The 20,000-nt window shown below is 43.6% G+C and overlaps 1 protein-coding gene across 1 annotated transcript in view; it reads left to right on the top strand.

Moving 5' to 3' along the window:
• The window catches only part of dcc (DCC netrin 1 receptor), a gene marked incomplete at its 5' end in the record, with an annotated part of 378,467 nt that overhangs the window by 284,196 nt on the left and 74,271 nt on the right, over positions 1-20,000 (top strand). Inside the window, 6 exons of the mRNA XM_080510296.1 lie at positions 957-1,067; positions 1,978-2,172; positions 5,371-5,466; positions 12,434-12,672; positions 14,346-14,484; positions 19,667-19,774. Of these exons, the coding sequence (XP_080366422.1) occupies positions 957-1,067; positions 1,978-2,172; positions 5,371-5,466; positions 12,434-12,672; positions 14,346-14,484; positions 19,667-19,774 (888 nt within the window). The remainder of the gene's footprint in view (positions 1-956; positions 1,068-1,977; positions 2,173-5,370; positions 5,467-12,433; positions 12,673-14,345; positions 14,485-19,666; positions 19,775-20,000) is intronic.

Genomic DNA, 20,000 nt, shown 5'->3' on the forward strand with positions numbered 1-20,000 from the left:
TGACTGCTGTGAAGGTTTACAGAAAACACACATATATTTTCAGTGCACATGACACGATGTTGACAGCATCGACTGAACATGAAGGATCGTCTGCGGAGTGAAGAAAATATGTGTGGGAGGGTGATACGATGAACCCGCTCCGTCTTTATAGCAGTCATGATTTCTTTTTTCTTCAGAGGACGAGAAAGAAAGCTGCATCTGCAATGAAAATTTGTGTGTGTGTGTGTGTGTGTGTGTGTGTGTGTGTGTGTGTGTGTGTGTGTGTGTGTGTGTGTGTGTGTGTGTGTGTGTGTGTGTGTGTGTGTGTGTGTGTGTGTGTGTGTGTGTGTGTGTGTGTGTGTGTGTGTGTGTGTGGGGGTGTGGTTGTGTGGGTGTGTGTGTGTGTGCGCACGCAGGCACACGCATCTGCCACAAGCTATTATTTCAATTTGGGGTTTGCAGGATTAAATGAAACTGATCTTCTTTTTCATTATTTTTACTGATGTTATCTTTATCTGTTTGCACCACAATTCATTCCCCAGTGGCAGGTGTGTGTGTGTGTGTGTGTGTGTGTGTGTGTGTGTGTGTGTGTGTGTGTGTGTGTGTTCACTTCTATATGTTTATTGGTGTAAAATAAAAGGTGAATAAATACAATATTACCTGTGGTTCAAACGTGAACCTCATCCTGCATCAGTGGCATTAAATTTAAATTAAACCCCACGTACAAGTATTTCCAGGTGGAGCTGAGTCCCTGGTACAGACCAGCTCCCAGTCAGGGTTCAACAATTAACAAACTCAGCTCAAGTCAGAATCCAAACATCGACTGTCTGCTGCTGTTTCACAAAGGATTTTGCTTTAGAATTAGCTAACTGCTGAGACAAAGCACCTGATCTATTGTATCTTCAGTCTGCACATGACCTAAACCTATATATATATATATATATCCTCTCTCTCTCTCTCTCTCTCTCTCTCTCTAGGTTTGGAGAAGGGCAGCCAGTACAGTTTCCAGGTTGCTGCCATGACAGTGAACGGTTCCGGTCCAGGTAGCGACTGGTTCACTGCAGAGACGCCGGAGAATGACCTGGACGGTAAAAACAAAGGGGGAACATGTATGTGGGTAGAAAAGATTAATGAAGAGGAAGAAGCTTTGAAAGTTTCTGGATGCAGATGAAGTGATGATCGATGTGCTGTGAAGCAGCGACAAAAGATGTTTAAGCTCATTGATGTCAGGGAGTTTGATGTGCGAGTAGAAAAACAAACTCTTTCACCTCTGCCTCCGTCTGAGTTACTCATTAACACTGAACTATTTTTGGTTCGTCTTTCATTCCTCACTTTAATGATGTTGGATTGAGAAGCAGCTTCATTGCCTTCCATGAGCACAGTGGACAAAATCAGCGATGATCTTCGGGTTTTCTGGCAAAAATTCTGCATTCAAAACACATTTTTAATCCCGTACATAGATGTGTGCATCTATACTCAGATGTGATTTAAGCCATTCCTAAAAAAAGTGATATTTTAATCCGGAGAAGTCGAGGGAACAAACAGCCCGAAGCAACAAGAAACGGGCTGGCAGCTCTGAGGTTTCCAATCATCTCCAGCAGAATAATAAGAAAAGGTGACCTGAGGCTGAGACTTGGGACCAGGATGTCCTGGTCAGCAGGGAGCAGCCAAGATAAAAACAACCAACACATCCATGCTAACTGTGTTTCCGGGCTCAAACGAAGGGAGACGCAAATCTCATTTCAATGGATTATCACTCAATAAAGTGATATGAAGCGTCTCCCCTCAAGGACCTGGAGCACGCTAATCTGATCTCATCTGATGCTGAGGAATAACACAAAGTGTCAGGGCTTGTTAGGCCTTAACACACAGCTAACAGGGTTAGCATTTGATCGTCACAGCTGCCCTACGTCCCCACTCCCGTGACCACTGCCGGGGTTAGCTTTCAGCTGTAGTGGCACTCTCGTCACGTGACTGTTGAATTTGGTGTTTTGGCAGAGAGTCAGGTGCCCGACCAGCCGAGCTCCCTCCACGTCCGGCCGCTGCCCAACAGCATCATCATGTCCTGGACGCCACCGCTCAGCCCCAACATCCTGGTCCGGGGATACATCATTGGATACGGAGTGGGAAGTCCCTACGCAGAGACGGTCCGGGTGGACAGCAAGCAGAGATACTATTCCATCGAAAACCTCGGTATGTTTTGGAGGGGGGGTTTAAAGCCACTACATACTGTGATTTTGGGCCCGTAGCAAACAGACGACCGCAATATTGAATCATTGTAATATCTTTGGGCTTCTATATCGGTGGTCCGACATCACACTGTCAGACTGGTTCAAGGATATCATTGTCATGGCCTTTGACCAAATACAACCTGCGATAAAATCCAGATGTCAGATTTTGGAGGTGATCGTGACTGTTGCTGTGACCTGTTTGTCACATTTCGGTGTTGTATTTGTTGTTGAATAATAAAGAGCCCCAACCCAAGAAACCTATCGCCAGACAAAGGCGCACCCCAGGGAGCGCGCCTGCCACGGCCCCAGCCGCGTCCGGGCAACCCGGTTCCCGCAGAGACCCCCGGTGAGAGGGTCGGATGGGGGCCGGACGCAGCTGATTGATTGCAAAGCGACACCATGTTCTGAGACGTAGGGAGGATTTGACCACCCTCCGGGCGCGCATTAAAGGAGTCTTTAATTCTGCAAAGGAAGAGAAAGTATCTCCAATGCAAAACGCCATCTCTGCAAATGACCCGGTGAAGTAGGCGACGTGATGACGTCACCGCGCTCGACCAACCAGAGCATGGTCCAGACAAATAGCAAAAAGTCGCTGCGGTTCCTTGACCAGACAAATATACACTCGGAAAACCTAAATGATCCTTGTATTCAAGGTTTTGAAACACGTTAAACACGTGTGTCACACCACACGTGTTTAACAGTTAATTAATAGTGTGTGGCTGCAGCGCACAGGTGAGGCTGCAGCCAGGCTGTACCTCACAGTGACTGACAGCGGCTGTCACTGGGATGGGATGAAACCAGGCGGTAGGAATGAATATGATTTATATATCACACTTGTCATTATGGCATGACTCGATATGACGCGTCGAGTCAAAGGGGCCAAGTCAAGTCCAAGTCTTGGAGTCACTGAGCCTAGAGTTCATGCAAGTCGAATCAAAAAGTCATAAAATCGGGACTGGAGTCCAAGTTTCCCATCTCTGGCTAAACTCCATGAAAGGTAAACCCAAAACTTCAACACTGTGTTTACATTCTAACATGCCAGCAGAACAACAGTCATGGCAACTCTGCAAACATGTTATAATGACTAGAAATATACATTCTCACAATACTGTCAACATATTTACTCATTGATTTTAACACTTGTCTAGAAACAAACCAAAGTAGGAGTGAAGTCAATAGCATTCGAGTGCGACTGAAGCTTGGAGAACATCCTGCTGAGGCTGACATTGCTTGAGGCTGCAGGGTTACACAACCGATGGTGATGACTGACAAATTTATGCCCCCGAGAGGCCTGGTGCCTCAAAAGTTTCAACACAGCCAACAGCCTTACACACCTCTGCTGCTCATCCCACAAATGCATGTTCATCACAACACTGGCACAGTTAAAAAGTAAAATAATCAGGCTTTCCGAAGACATCAAAATGTGCTAAAATTGATATTCATAATAAAGCAATACTCCCCCACACATAAATGCCCTTAATTATTGTGCAGAGCTTAGAAAACAAAGTGAAAGAAACGAATAGAACAAGATGGGATCAAATGAATAGAGCATCATTAGGCGACAAGATCAGCTCTAATCCGGTAGATTTGCTGGAGCTGCTCTCATCAACAGCCTCGTGTTTCCTTCACTGTCACAACCTTTGTTCCTCCCTCAGCACCAAAACACTCCATCATGCCATGAATTAGCATTTCCAGAGAGCACGTCAACAGCACCTACTTAATATGTTCATCCTTCATAAATCCAGCTGCGCCGCCCGACAAAGTGCCAATATTGACACAGTGATCTCCTCTGCCATTAATTCATTATGGTGATGAAATCCCCATTTAATTACAATCAATAATTTAAAGGAATTTAATAAGAAAGCTGCTCGAGGTGCAAATCTAATTGTGAAAGGTCTGAAAGGAAAAAAAAAAAAAAAAAAAACATCCTCCCCAGCGAGTGCAACAAGCAATTTGCATGCCAAAGAAGACAATAACAAATTGGGTGAGTTTTTATACGCGTCTGAAAATCCCCGTCTCAGCTCTCATAATGGAGGAGTAATGAAAAAATAAAATGCAGCTGTGTGTTGCATGCACACATGGGAGCGAATGCACATATGTACACGGCATTTATAATTCATAGCCATCATTAATTCATGCAGCGAGGGGCCCGGGGAGGCGAGCGGGCCTGTTTGCTTAACTGATGCAAAGGTCTGATGCGACGTGGAAAGAACATGCAGCATCATCACGTCGACAGTCAGTGCAGACGTGTGGAGTCATGGAGTCTTTGCTCCTGCTTCAGTCTGGAAATATATTCCACAACCGAGGGACGAGGTCTCTGGTTCAACCAGCCAGAAGCAACAGGAAGCAGGAATCACCTCTGCAGAGCAAAACGTACGCTTGGCATCAAAAGATCCTCGAGTGGATCCAAACTTTCCAACCTCGGCTCAGATTTCCTTATTTGAGAATCGATGGAATTCTTCAAACCAGAGTATCTGGAGGCCAGGATTCCTGGAGGCCCGGCTTCCTGGAGGGCCAGGTTCCTGGAGGCTTGGGTTCCTGGGCGTTCAGGTTCCGACAAGCTCTGGGTTCCTCCTTTACTTGCAAGTGAGCCGAGACCCACGTTTCCAAGTGGACCAGAGTTCACCTCATTCTGGGTGGATGAGTTTTTAACAGTCAATGACCAATTGACTGTTAAATTTCATTACTGTTAAATTATTCAAATTTGAATAGAAAAACGTTTGGCGTTTTAAAGGTGCGCCTTGTCAGATTGAAGTAGTGCCACAGTTGTACACTGTATGGCAGTAATGGCTGAGTTTGCGTTGATTTAAAATTAATGAAACTGAATAAATGTAATCATACTTGGAAACTGCACCTTTACTATTTTGTATCTTCAGGTTGGTGAAAGTCATTTGTCAGGTAAAATGTACATTCACAATGCAGTTATCTTTGTAATTATTAAAGTTCAACTCTAAAATTGGTATTAATGAGCTCCTATTTCTTGAATATGTTGTAAACTGTTACTTTTCATTAATGCCACGTTATTAAATGTGCACTCCTGAGACAAAGCCCCTGATCTATTGTATCTTCAGTCTGCACATGACCTAAACCTCTCTCTCTCTCTCTCTCTCTCTCTCTCTCTCTCTCTCTCTCTCGCTCTCTCTCGCTCTCGGCTGCTCAGAGCCCAGCTCCCACTACGTGATTTCCTTGAAGGCCTTCAACAATGCCGGCGAAGGAGTTCCTCTGTATGAGAGCGCCGTCACCAGATCTCTGACAGGTACCATCAGTTCACACACCAAACCTGTTCATGTTACATCAGGTTCACAGACACTAAAGAGTGAGGAAATCCTGGGATTGCCATGAGCTTATAGCCAGTTTACATGACTGTGGTGCAGGAAGCATCTGCGTTGACAGGAGGCCATGAAAACTACTCAAAACAGTGTAGCACATATGCCAGGCCTATAGGTGGCACTGGTACTTTGCCACACCAAAAACACCAAAAGCAGAAAAGAAGACGCGGAACATGCAAAGATGGAGAAATTGACAAATTCAACATATACCAAATCAGAAGCTTCTGCAGCTCGACCTGGAGCATGTCGTCCTCCATTGTTGTTGTTGTTAATTTACGTCAGGGTCGCAATATCATTTTCAGATAATATGTGTGTTGTCCGTCAGCACGTTAAGGTTGATGCGCCATTTTCAAATGTCTCCGTTCTCCAAACAAACCAGTTTTTGGGCTCTGTGTGGATGATGGGCCAAAGAAATGCTGCAGTTGCATAAAACGGCATCTTCCTGCGGACAGAGCCTGAACATCTACGGTTTCTCAACAGGCTGCACAGGAGTGTGAGAGCAGGCTATGTTTTCTCCATGTATTCAGACGGGCCGTGCAGTGCCTGTGTGTGTGTGTGTGTGTGTGTGTGTGTGTGTGTGTGTGTGTGTGTGTGTGTGTGTGTGTGTGTGTGTGTGTGTGTGTGTGTGTGTGTGTGTGTGTGTGTGTGTGTGTGTGTGTGTGTGTGTGTGTGTGTGTGTGTGTGAGCGCGTGTGCGTGTACGTGTGGCTCATTAGCTGTTTCAGCAGACAATAGTCTGTAGAAGTGAGATAAATGAAACACGTCCAACTCTCAGCCAAATTTCATCTTATGAATTAAACAGCCGCTCAGCCTCCAGCTGACATAAATCCTTTATTACTGCCATAAAAACGTCGCATTTCAGAGGCTTTTCAACCCCACTGATGTGACGATAGTCGCAGCAAAATCAGGAATCAGAAGCAGCCACTACTACTACTTCACTTTTGGAAAAGCTTGTTTCTGCACTGAAACTCCCAATGAGGTTATTCTGAAGTCACACTTGTTGTGAATGAAGTTTTCAGTTGTGTTGGAAGTGCGGAGTGAGCAGCAGGAGTGGAGGTGGAGGGGAGATGAGGAGCAGCACAGGGAGCTGTGAGGACTGCAGGTCAGCACCTGGAGAGCAAACGTGGAAAAATAAATCCAGACGTTGACGTCAGGATGGGTTTCTCTGCTCCCTTTGAAATGAGCTGATTTTAGTCCTGAGCTTCACTTATGTATGTGTCTGCAGTTTTTCTACAGATATCCGCGGGAGGAATAAATGTCATGCGAGATTTAGCTGCAGGTTGGGCTTCTTTTAGAGCGATATTGAAAGAAAATACAGGATTTCTTTTAAAACATAACGGTCAGGTTGATCCTCCCGAAAAAGGAAGTACAATTGAAATGTTATTTTACATTTGTCACAATTTGATCACAATAGCAACATTTCTGCATTTCATTTCCATTAAAGTTAATGGAAATATATAATACAGAAAGCTATCTGAAATCACCAGAATATTTCTGAATATGAGGGGTTTTTTTCCTTTTAGTTTTGAACACATTAAAGATACGTGAATGTTTTAATCTCGTGAGTTTAAAACATGAAACATTTAGATAGATAGATAGATAGATAGATAGATAGATAGATAGATAGATAGATAGATAGATAGATAGATAGATAGATAGATAGATAGATAGATAGATAGATAGATAGATAGATAAATACTTTAATTTACATGTTATTTACATTATTGTTTGTCTATGAAAGTGTTGCTGTCTTTTCTGGAGCCTCTTGCTCTATTTGTGAACAGGATAAAAAACATTTTTACTTGTATTTTGATGAACTATTCTCACTTGAACTTTTTTCTTGTGTGCTGCTCTGCCAGTTTGGCCTCAGTGATTCAAAGACACAATAGCTTTTGTTATGTAAATATAGAACATCCCAAGTGGCTTCAACTTGAGAATCTGAAGTGGGTCACAGGACAGTGTGATCTCAGATGGACGATTCCCAGTTAGACAACAGTTTGTTTGTTTTTTCCCAGAAAGACGACTTAGTTTAAAATTGCAGTGGGGAAAGTAAAAAGCATGTTGCCAAGTTAATTATTTGCAACATTTCAACATTTCAGTGACCGAGGATAAATAGTGATAGAGTTACACAACAAAGACAGAGTTTAAAATCCCAGTGGGGTAATAAAAAATGAATAATAAAAAGCCGGTCCGATGTTGGCCTAAAAACATTAAGACTACTTATGAAGTTCAATTATTTGTTATTTGTCACAAAATGATGGCAAATCTCACAGAAGAATGCAAAGCTTTTGTTTCTAACCGTGAATTGAAAATTTCAGACGACATCAAGTTAAAATACTTTGACAGGAGCGTCTGGAAAACATATAGTAGGCGAGGCAGAATAACCCACTTAATTGTCGCGGTTTAAATTGATCACAAGATACTGTGAGCAGCCATGAAACCTCCAGAAGATTCCCAAGACACAGGATCCCATTTGCGCACTCGATCCCGCAAGATCTAGATTCACACTGGAGAAATGTAACATTTAAGATTTGTGTCATGGCTTCATTACTGTTTCTTTGAGAAAGTCTGGCGTTTTTTCCGGTTCAATTGGTCAAATGTTGATATTTTTTGCTGGAGCTGCCGTGACGCCATCCTTGATATCCCACAACCCACGCGGCAAGATGACGTCAGTTAGAGAAACATAAACACAGTTTGATGCCGACAAATTCTGGTGTGTTTGTCAACATTTCAACTTTGAGGTGATCGATTTAGGCGACTGCTGGTGGACATTTGTGGAAATTAGTGGTGATGGTCTTGTTTTGATGTTTTGGCAGTGCAGTCAGACTTGTTATCAATGTATCAGTCAAAATCACTAGTTACTAACATAGTGTTTGGTATTTGGCATGTATGATTGATAACACGTCTGAGACTTCACTGATAAATGCAGATGCATCATTCGGGAGACAGTGAAGTGTGATGCTCAAAATATGAGGGCTGCTAAAATCAATGGCGTGTTGAAAGATGGTGAAACTACCCAAAGAAATGTCCTTTTTTAAAAGCGAGTCGCAAGTAATTGAGGCAGTGCTGCTACCTGTTGTCCCTCCTCTAATGAAAATAGAACGTTAGAATTGTGTGAGAACAGCTGGAGCGTCAGTGCCAAGTTTTTGTTAAAAACATTTGAGTTGAGTTTGTTACCTAATGAGATTGTTTACAATAAAAGTCTTGCTGGCAATATCTCGAATGTTAAAAAGAGCAAAATTGATTATCTATGTTTGTTTTGTGATTTTTGACGGGTGAAGTTGAGGTTATGCGGACGAGGATATTTAGGTTGATGTTGTCGTCGGACCTAATGTGCTGGATTGTGGTGATGAATGGTATTGCAGAGCAGACCGGGGTCCTTGAGGTGTTGTTGATTCGCTGAGAGTTGATGGAGACCAGAGCAATAGGGGGCGCTGTTGCCAGAAGATGTGTGATGTGGCGAATGCGGTAGACAGGTGGGGGGGCGAGTACCAGGAGTGACCAGTCAGTCCTGTGTCACATGCCATGCTTGTGTTTTTAAAGACCCACTGATCTAAATGTATTAAACCTATAAAGAGCTAAAAGAGTTGTTTAGCTTTTCCTTTGCTTTCAGAATCAGGGGTGCTCCATTCTACTGAGGAGTGCTCTAAAATGATAGTTGAGTGACTTGAATCATCACTTTGCTCTTCAATTCACCTCTTCTGTGGCTGATCCCCGTCTGAACTGGTCTTTTAAGGGGGACTTCACATTTTGCAGTCTTCTCTATGGCTGTGCATAACTGCAACAACAATGCCAAGCGTTAACTACCATGGCACTTATGTGGCCTTTCAACACCTACCCATGACATCGTCTTACTGCCTTGCCCTGTAGCAAAGGCAGTAAGGACCCCTGGACAGGCGAGACCCCAGTCCTCACCTGGACAGTTAAGGAGAGGTGGACAGGCGAGGACAAGGAGAAGTAACCACAACAAACTGAAGCATCAGCTGATGTTCAGAATGCTCATATCCGGGGATTGACGATCTTTCTTTAGCAGGTCTGCTCGTTGCCTGTGAACCATTTAAATGGGCTGTAAATCATAAATGGAAAAAGTCTGCACTTTATATATTTGTATGTTGTAAAACCTGTGTTAATATCCAATAACTCAACGGTAAAATCCGACATAACGAGAACAGGGGTAGTTTCAGATTCATAGAGAAGCCTCCAGAGTTCTGCTCATTATAATGAGAATAACGACAGATTTGTGGATTTTCATGCAGAAACAGCTTGTAATGATCACTCATATATACACCTTCACAACAGATGGTCCTCTTTAGTTGATTTCCATCCATGTGCAACCCTGGTGAAGTACTGGTGAAATACCAGATGCTGTGTGTACATTCAGCCCCTGCAGGCCTTCATAAACACATCTGGTGTCTTTAGTAATTCATACAAACATGAAATAGCGTTGACCTTTGGAAAGACATCTGCTGTCCTACTGAGGTACTTTCACGTTTGCAGCCCTGTGGAGATTTTCCTCCACTTATGTGGTAATAAAGTCTCCCTTCCACAGTTTGATGGACATTCATTCAGACACTACATGAAGGTACCTCGAGAAGCACAATCAGCAGTTTTCCCCCTTTTTATATCTGCGTACACAGCTACACAATGACTTTACATCTCTATTGGCACATCTGTCGGTTTACAAATGTTAAATATCGTATTATTTTGATATTCAGAGTCCTGGTGTCGCATACAAAAATTATTCTACAGTATATTTTGTAAATGAAGGTCCACATATCTCTCTCTACACACACACACGCATCCTGCCATGTCATGACAGCAAGCCGCTGCAGAGTTTCAGAGCTGGGCTCGTTAACGGGGGATTGTGGTTAACATACTGCCGCGTCCTCATCCTCACTGCAGAGACAAAACTGATCCCCAACCAGTGCCGCCATTTAATCAGGGGCTGGAGGACCACAGAGAGACAGGGTGAGGGGGAGCGCGATGGGGGAGGGATAAGAGCAATTTGAAAGGATGGAAGGAGGCACTGGGGAGAGGAAGAGAGGGGGAGAAAGAGTGAAGGAATTAAGGCAATCTGGGAAAGGTAATGGAAGGGTAGAGAGGACGGAGGCATGGAAAGGAGGAGGAAGAGAATGAGATGAGGAAGTGAGATGGAATAAAGGGGACGGGGGAGGTAAGAGTGCAGAGAAGAGAGGCGATAACAGCGAGGAAGGCTGTGGAGGCGAGGTGGAGAGCGAGGAGGCGGGTCCTCCGTCCTCATCAGTAGTCTGTCCTGACCAGAGCTTTATTGTGATGCTGGACGACCACTTTAACCACGACAACCGCTGCTGCAGCCTGCAGCCCCACACATCCTCCGTCAGTCTGTCTGTCTGTCCACCATCAGCCTGTCTGTCGTCCATCAGTCTGTCCCCTCATGTGCATTCATTGGATATTGAGTTTGTCTGAGTTGAAGGCTGCAGTAGATCACAGCAGATGTTTTCCCGGTGATAACGGACAGCTTGTACAACAACCACTTCTAAAAGCCAGCAGGGTATGCATTTTGATAAACAATCAGCTTGAAAAGCAACTTGAGAATATCTCAGAAGTAAGCATTTGCAAGGTTCACCAAATCTGCAGAAAATATTCCTCAGAAATGCGGAGAAAAGCTCTACGTGTTGAAGTCATGGACTGTAAAGATCCAACCACCTACACTGAACTTGAAATCCTTTCGGGGGACTGGAAAACCACTGTCTCTTCCATACAATTAGGTTGAAGCTGAGCTGGACAGTGGAAATGTTTCTGCAACATTTCTGAAAAAATACAGATGTATGTGCTTCCTACGGTGTTTTTCAGGAAAAGTGAAAAACTGTCATCTCGATATCTGCTTATCTATCTTCGCTCTTTATTTCCTTTTACTCTTCCACAATACTGTGCCTTATTCTATGTGTTGTTTTTATTATTCCTCTATTTTTCTGTGTATTTATTATTCTATCAGAGAGCTTTCCTTGTTCGTCTTTAACCTCCCTGCAGGCTGCTTTTCTGAATAAAGGCATGAGATGAAAACAGATTTAGCGACTTGGCAGTGAATTATAAAAAAAGTTTAGTTAACATGTGATGTCTGTTTATATCTGTTTCCAGACGCCTGTCAGTAGTTCAGAGGTCAAAGAGCTGAAATCAGCAGTCACATTGTCGTATGGATCTGTTCGACTGGTCGACTCTGCTCATTCCAGCTCTGTTGTTAGCGGTTAGCAGTTAGCATCTCTTTCATGTGCTGCTACCTTCAAGTGCTTCTCCGTTAATTCACATGTCACAATTATACTTGTTCACAGTAATGTAAGAAGTGTTGAAAGTCCTCTAATCTTCATGTCCCAACATGTTGGGCTCACTCAGTTTGATATTTGCTTGTGAAAGCACCTGAAGGTAACATCTGCTCTCTGACTGCTGGAGCCACAGAAACACAATCATGGTTTATAAATGTTGGGAAGGTAACAGAGTGTGAATGGACACGGAAGCTGGAAATTGAAGCCGAGTCCAAACAAATGATTGTGTACAACACTGAATTTGACATGACAGGACCCAACATGCATTTTTTATCATCGCTGCATTTGGCATGCGCTCCTGGGTAAAGTCAAATCTGGTTGTGGTTTTTGTTTTTCTCTGAATGGTTGTGTACTGTGAGTTCTACCTGACTCTCTGTGGCTCCACTTCCTCTTTCTGATATTGCCTTTAATCTTTTTCTTCTGTTGTTTCTCATTTCCTCATCCCGCCGCTCCATCTCTTCTGCTCTCCAACAAACATGGCCGCCTGCTGCACGTCTCCTCCTAACCTGCATGTCATTTTGTCCTTTAAAACACCAACCCGTTTCCATCTGTGAACCTTCTCTACTGCATTTCATCAAATCCCCTGCTGCCTTCAGACCCCATTGACCCCTCTGAGGATGACCTCTTCCACCTCTTTGATAAATACCCCACTCCCATGCCAGACACCAGCACCCCCATGATCCCCCCGGTGGGAGTCCAAGCCGTCGCTCTGTCCTCAGACTCGGTGCGCGTGTCCTGGGCCGACAACTCCATGACCAAGAACCAGAAGTCGTCTGAGGTCCGGTACTACTCCGTCAAGTGGAAAACCAGCTACTCCACCAGTGGGAAGTACAAGGTACACACACACACACACACACACACACACACACCCCCAAAATGCAATTTTTTTTTTTAAATCAAGTTAAACTCAAACACAAAACCAAAACTCACACACAGAGAGTCTGCAGCACTGTGCGTGTTTCCTCCACCTGTCACTCTGGGCGGCTCCTCCTTTATGGGCAGAGAGGTGATTAAGCACCTGATGTGAATCAGGTGCGCTGCCTCACCGCTGACACACACACACACACACACACACACACACACACACACACACACACGTATGCACGCACACATACATACACACAGCTGTTGTTGTATGACTTCTTATCATTCATAATTTGTGAAAGTGTTCCAACTTGTTGCTCGATAAGGGAGAGTTGTTGAGAGCCGACAACTCCCGTCTTGTTTTCTAAAAAAAAAAAACCTTCAGGAACAGTTAAATGTTGAGTGAAAGCTTTTATTTCCTTCAGTTTTTGAATTCAGCTGAACTCTTCATTACACTGCAGTAAAATATTCTAATTTCCTCACAGAGCTTATCCTTAGAAAAAGGTGAAGAAGATGGTATAAATCAGGATTCAGGAAAACGCCAGTTAAAAACTGGGAACCAAAGAACAGGGAGAAAGAGCGGGAAAAAAAACGCCCTTTATCAAAATACCAATTTCCTATATTTGAAAGGATGAAAGCGAAAGGTTACTGCCTTTATTGGAGTTTTATTCCAGTTTGGCACTGTGTTATTTGAGTGTAGGCATTGTTGTTTTGTGTGAGAATACATTTAGAAATTTTAATAAAAGCTGGATTAGTTTGAGAAGGACACAGATTCAGCTCAGACAACAGACCCTTGTTTTATTAAGGCTCTGCTTCTATTTGAAGTTCCAGTGTAGCTGCTGGTTGCATCTGTCTGTCTGAGTTTCTACTGTACCCTGTCAGGTTTTACCCTCCGTCCACAACATTTGGCCGTGTTCCTCATTCCTGCCGCTAAACCAAACAGCAAGACAAATATGAGTCCTGTTACATACAAGGCAGTGAAATCAAGATTCAAACGATGTCAGCAGGCTGAAAGAGTGTTTTCTTACTATTGTTGAGAAATCTTTTGAAGTTGTTTTTCTCTGCTGAATGAAGAGCTTCAATGATTCGGCGGGACATGTGTGGTAAAGCTGTAGCAACTTTCTGAAGCTTCTAAAATTCCCTCACTGATCTCGTGGTGCTTTTCTGTTTGACGGGTCAAAAGCTTTTTCCTCCAAACAAACTGTGGACTTGGGAGAAAAGACCTTGACAATAATGTGCACCGCGCTTCAAAATGTCTTGAAATAGGAAATCTATACGAGGGCAGACAGTCTGTACACCTCAATAAAGAGCAGACGAAGAGGATCGGGGCGGGGGTGGGTGGGGGTATGCTCTTCCTCTTTGCTCTCCGTCACTTTCCCACAATGAGACACAAGGACAAAGTGAAGTCTGGCGTTTAAGTGAAAATGCACCAAAGTTTTGCTGTCAATTGTTAACACGTTGAAGATGAAAACATATTTAAAGTGGAAACACAAGGACAGACTCAGTGCAGACAGGAAATGAGATGCTTAGAGGACAGACACTTTCACCGAGAGTCCTTTTGTTTCCATAAGGACTCTTGGTAAAGCGTTCTGTGATGTGTCTTCCATGAGAAGCAGCTTTTAACAGCTACATATTCTGTTTCAGTCTGCGGACACCACCGCGCTCAGCCACACCGTCACTGGCCTCAAACCCAACACCATGTATGAGTTCGCCGTCATGGTGACCAAAGGTCGCAAGTCCAGCACCTGGAGTATGACGGCGCACGCCACCACGTATGAAGCAGGTAGGTTCTGTTAGTACTCAGTAGAACTTCTCTTCTTGACTGTCTGAGCACTCCGACTGCTTAATTCTTCCCCTTGCTGGATTCCTTCCCTGTTTACACCACAACATTCCAAGTGACAACACTTGTTCGTTTCAGAAAAGTTTCGTTTACACAGCAAAATTCTGAAAAAAGACCTTTGTCTGCACGTCAAGGACTGAAACAGTGAAAAAGTTGAAGTTAGCATGCCAGACCATGAGCTGGCATTGTTGGTTGTTTTTGTAAAGAAACCATACAAACATATGTACAGAGAACAATTTGGTATGAACATCAACAAATTGGGAGTGCCTGACATTCGTATGGACTGATGAGGTGTGAGATACTATTTGGAGAGAATCTCAACTATAAAACTAGAATTTGGACTGGGAGTCGTGCCTCGACGGAGGCCGCTATGTTTGTTACTCGCACATGTGCACAAGAACTATTTACCGACTATTTACCATGGCAGGGGTGCGCATGTCCAGCATCAGCACTCCATAGTCTATAGTTGTATCTGTGAGGTGGGGTGGGGGGTTGTTTATTTGCCTTCAACATGTGAAACATATGAAAATTCAAATAGATCAGACTATACTGTACAAAAAGAGAGTAACACATGCTCTGAATATACAGCCTCATTCAATGTGTGTTCATAGTCTCCTTTGTCCAAGTAGAAAGCATTTCAAGGCAAATAGGGAAAAAAAAGGCTTTGACCTGATTCTGTTTCCTTTGAAATGTCTCTTTCAATGCTGTTGCAAATAAAAGTACAACAAAATCACTCAACGTTCTCCTTTTTGTAGTCTATAGAAAGATGTGAAGTCCTCCGTACAGCAGTATTTCTATTCAGGTGAATGTTGAGGTCTGAGTCACATAGTTTCCATCGTACCAACCATCCTACAAACAGCTGGAGGAAAGAAAAAAAAAACAATCACTGCTGTTTCTGTAAAATACTGTTTAATAAGAAGAGTCAGTAATCGGTTCCGTCAAAACAACCAGTCACACTTAAGAACTGTGTGATTTCACCGCTTGCCTTGTTCGTGCCATGACATCCAGACTGGCACACCGGTGGCCACAATGCTGTGCAGTGGCTGAGCTGGGGATCGAACCGTCCACTTCACCAGCCGAGCCACCGCCTCCTCAGCTTTCTGTGCTGACTCGGCAGTCTGCTCCTCCAAACCAACAAGCTGTATCCAATCTACTGTGTGCGATGCAGTCAGTGCTCAGAGCGCCTCACAGCACCTAGCGATCCGACATTCCCTGTTAGGTCTCACTCAAATCAGCAGAGAGCTGCAGGAGGCGGCCACGGGAACGGCACTCGTTTCAAATCATTTTAAATTATATCTTAGCAGTTCTGAAAATTAAAAGTCACGGTTAGATTTTTAACAACATTTGAAAATATGGACTCCTTCAATGGTGATTTACTTTCACATTCCAACATCAATGATCTTTTTCGAGAGGCAGACTTGGGATCGGAGGTTTGCACAGCCGTCAGGTCAACACTGTGGCGTCAAACCAGCCCCAGTAAAGTATAGAATAATACAAATGCAGCAGAGCATCGGTGTTTCTTTCTACTGAATGTAGTTAAAGTGAATGTTGGACATCAGGGATAAACACAGTGATCAAACCTGAATGCAGCACTAGAAAGAGATGGGACATGTTTTATTTCCTTTCAGCAACATTTCCATTTAATGAAGATTTGAGCAGCCAGCAGTGTGAAGCGTCCCTGAGGAACTCCACAACAACACAGTGAAACCAGACTCAAAATGTCAGGGGATCCCTGTCAGGATGTTTACAATCATGTTTCCTGGATTTGTCAGCTGATCAAGTTCGAACAGTAACATCAGCCCCCCGTGGCTCCCCGTGGGCCCCCGTGGCCCCCAGTGACTCCCCGGGGGTCCCGCAAAAACACTGACCTCCAGACTGAGGACCTGTTCAGAAAAGCAATATAAAGAGCTGTTGCATCACAGATAGATACTCGTGTAGCCAGAATAAATACCTTGACTGATGAAAAAATATCCGGAGTTGACGACTCGTCTCCTGCTGCAGCTGCATTAAACAAGCGGCTGCTTTTCCTGAAACTTCTGGGGGTCGAGGAAGGAACCAAACATCAGCTTTTCGTGGTCTTGAAAATAATATGATGGCAGATAATATAATCCTGAACCCTGCCATGGAGTTTGTCGTGAGCACTAGTAAATTGCACCAGACCTTGGCGCTCGTAGTGCTGCGGTGCATTCAATGACCTTTTGGAAAAGTCCATTTTGAAAATGGTTTTGACAATCAGGTGTCTTTATCTTCTCCTTCTGTTATTGTAGGTTGACAAAACCGCTATTAAATAAGCACAACTATATTTTGGCTTGCACAGCTCGCTACAGATGCAGCTAGCTAGTGCTGGAGAGAGAAGTCTCTGACGAGCCAATCAGAGGCCTTGACTACACTGACGTCACACTAGGCCTTCAAGAAGGCTCTGAGTCGCCAATATCAAAATGTGATTGGTTGAAGCAGCAGCGTGACGACATTTATTTTACTGCAGACGCCTGCAGAACTGAATGTGAAGGCCTCAGGCAGATTTCTTTACCCTGTCTGAAATGTTATTGGTTAAAAGCTTTAATATGGAAATCCATGTTTGAGGGAAGCAATGAGAAGAAGCGGACAGACCGTTTGGAATTATTTAATAAGTATTCATGGACAAACTATAATCAACATCAGTCTGTGATTCAGGTCTTTTTCTTCGGCCTGCGGAGAAGCCTTGAAGGCCCCGGCGGGCCGCCACTGCAAAATACACACTGACCACATCTGCACCACACAGCCCACCATGCCGTGGATTCAGCTTCAGCTCTCATTAAAACATTCAGGATCCATCCAGCAGACTCCATGAGAGCATCATATCCAAATGTAATAACAACACATTTTGTCTCGAGCACTTTGTTTGATGTGTAAAATTCAAGCTCATTTAAATTACAGAGAGCTTCTCCTATAAAGTTCACAGACGACGTGATTGATTGACCTTTGAGTTATTAATGTGTGGCTCACCCTTTGTCTGGCTCAAACCAGGCTAAAGTTTGTCTTTGTGAGCAGTTAGAATTCCAAATATCTCTGCTGGTAAAGAATATTAAGAGGAATTCCGTAATTTTGCTGCTTTTACAGATTATTTTGCAGCTGGTAATTTGTTTCATTCAAAAAAAACAAAAACAAAAAAACATGACCCTAACCCATTTTACTGGTGCAAAAACGTTTTCTCACATGCATTTGTGAAATATTGCACTAAAAATCACTCTTCGGTCTTCAGATATTATTTCAGCACAGTCAAAACCAAAATACTAAACAAATCCTCCCAAAAAAAAAAAAGATTGGTTCCATAAGACATTTTGAGTATTGGGTCATTTTGTTCCCAGTGGAGGTCATGCTTTTTTAATAAAAGGCAGAATTTCTGTTGCCGAGCTTCATGTCGATTTAAATCCAGCACATTTGGAGGTTCTTTAGAGACAAAAATGACTAAAACCATGAACCAAACACAGGAAACACGTCTGAAGAGGAAGGGTACCGCTGCCAGGTAGTGCAGATACAGTCCTTCAGCGGTTTGATACACGCTGCAGAAATATAGATGAAACAACGACTGGGAGAACAAATCAAGATCTGGGCGTCTTAAGAGTTTGAAATAGCCGCATCCCGCTCTGCCGAATACTGCCGAATGGCGTGACGGGAAGTTCAGTGGCCGTGGTCAAACCCAACCAGTGTCCAGTGTTCCACCTGCACTATACATGGCCGACATTTAGATTTTGGCTGACGGTCCTACAATACCAACGAGAGAAGTCCTACTTATTCTTCTTCTTCAACAAGCCATGCTCGGCCGTGGAGGTAAATGTTTAAGTTTTATTATTATTATTATTATTATTATTATTGTGACAATACCACTTAAATTAAAACGGATTACTTTATCTGTAACTACACCTTAACTGTCAACACAAACAGTGAACTGTTATGTTGATTATTGAAAACAACTGTTTTAAACTCATTTTAATTAGTTCAGAGGTTTCATACAGCGCGTTAAATTATTGTGTGGGCCGGAAAAAAAAAAAGATCCTTTAATAACCTATAATTAATGACAACTGCAAATGTGTCCTTCAATTTCAATGCAGAGTACATAACGAAGATGTTCTATTGCAGTTGAATATCTTTTTACTTTACATGAATCCGTTTTAAAAGGAAGGTGTTTGCAGCATTTCAATAAAAATGCAGTTTTACGGGCGAAAATGTAAATTTCCCTGAAACCATGTCATCCCTCTACAACTCTCATGTCGTTTTTTTAGTTTGTCATGATCAGAAGTGGACCCCTTGAGTAGATTTACTCATTAATTGTTCAAAATTAAACAAATTATTTGATTGCTTTAGTGGATGGGCCTGTGGGCCCGATGTTTGAGTCCAGTAATAATCACACAGACACTTCAATGAGACAACAGAGGCAAAAGCTGAACCTGCTCCAGGGTTTAGTCCCTCAGCTTTCAAATGACGTAGGATTAATGAGAATAAAAGCAGCTGCAATGCAAACTCGCGTGTGTGTCGTTCCCCTCCCAGTTTTCAGTGATGTCTTGTTTTAATCTACACCCTTTGCAGTGGAAATGAGTGTTTTTAGTGTCGCGGTTCAGCCTGATTACAGCAGCCTGTAGGTAAGCAGTGTGCTTCCCACGTCTCCCTGTGTATTTATGAGAAGTACAGGTTGTCACAGTCTCTAACAGGCTCCGGAGGAACTTGTAATTTCCTCCAGTGCATCGTGTCAGATTTAACAAGCGGTTTCATTAGCAGACTGCGGGGTGCACGCGATGAGGCCTGTCCCACTGCCAAACCCAAAACCCTCGTCTTTAATCACGTCTGTAACTCAGCAAACCTTTCACAACGCCACGGCGCCGCCCAGCTGCCACTTAGTTTCCATGGAGACAAGCGGAGGGGAAGAAAAGGCTTGGTCTGTGCTGTGAGGCCAAGAGCTTGACATTCTCACAACAGGAGCAATACGACAAGGCGGTCGGGCAAAGTGCTGGGAAAATTGCCTCCCGCACCATTTGCTCAAGTTCAAACATAGAAGATAACTGAACACAAGACAGTGAATCCACAGGGAAACACTGCCAAAACCGCACGCTAACCCACATCTGTCCCTCCCTCCATCCGTGACTGACAGCTCCGAGCTCCGCCCCCAAAGATCTGACCGTCATCAGTCGAGAGGGACGACCCCGAGCCATCCTGATCAGCTGGCAGCCGCCTATGGAGGCAAACGGGAGAATCACAGGTGAGAGTGTCACTCACACACACACACACGCACGCACACACACACACACACTCACAGACACACACACACACACACACACCATCATTATGAGGTGAACACTAGGGAATGAATCAAAAATGCGTTCCTATTGAGAACCGGTTCCCACTGTTACAATTCCTTGGAACCATTTGCCAAATATGCAAAATATTCCCTAATCAATTCTACTGGATGCGAGTGACGTCACCAC

Source organism: Blennius ocellaris (assembly GCF_963422515.1).
Source record: "Blennius ocellaris genome assembly, chromosome: 15".
Classification (NCBI taxonomy): domain Eukaryota; kingdom Metazoa; phylum Chordata; class Actinopteri; order Blenniiformes; family Blenniidae; genus Blennius; species Blennius ocellaris.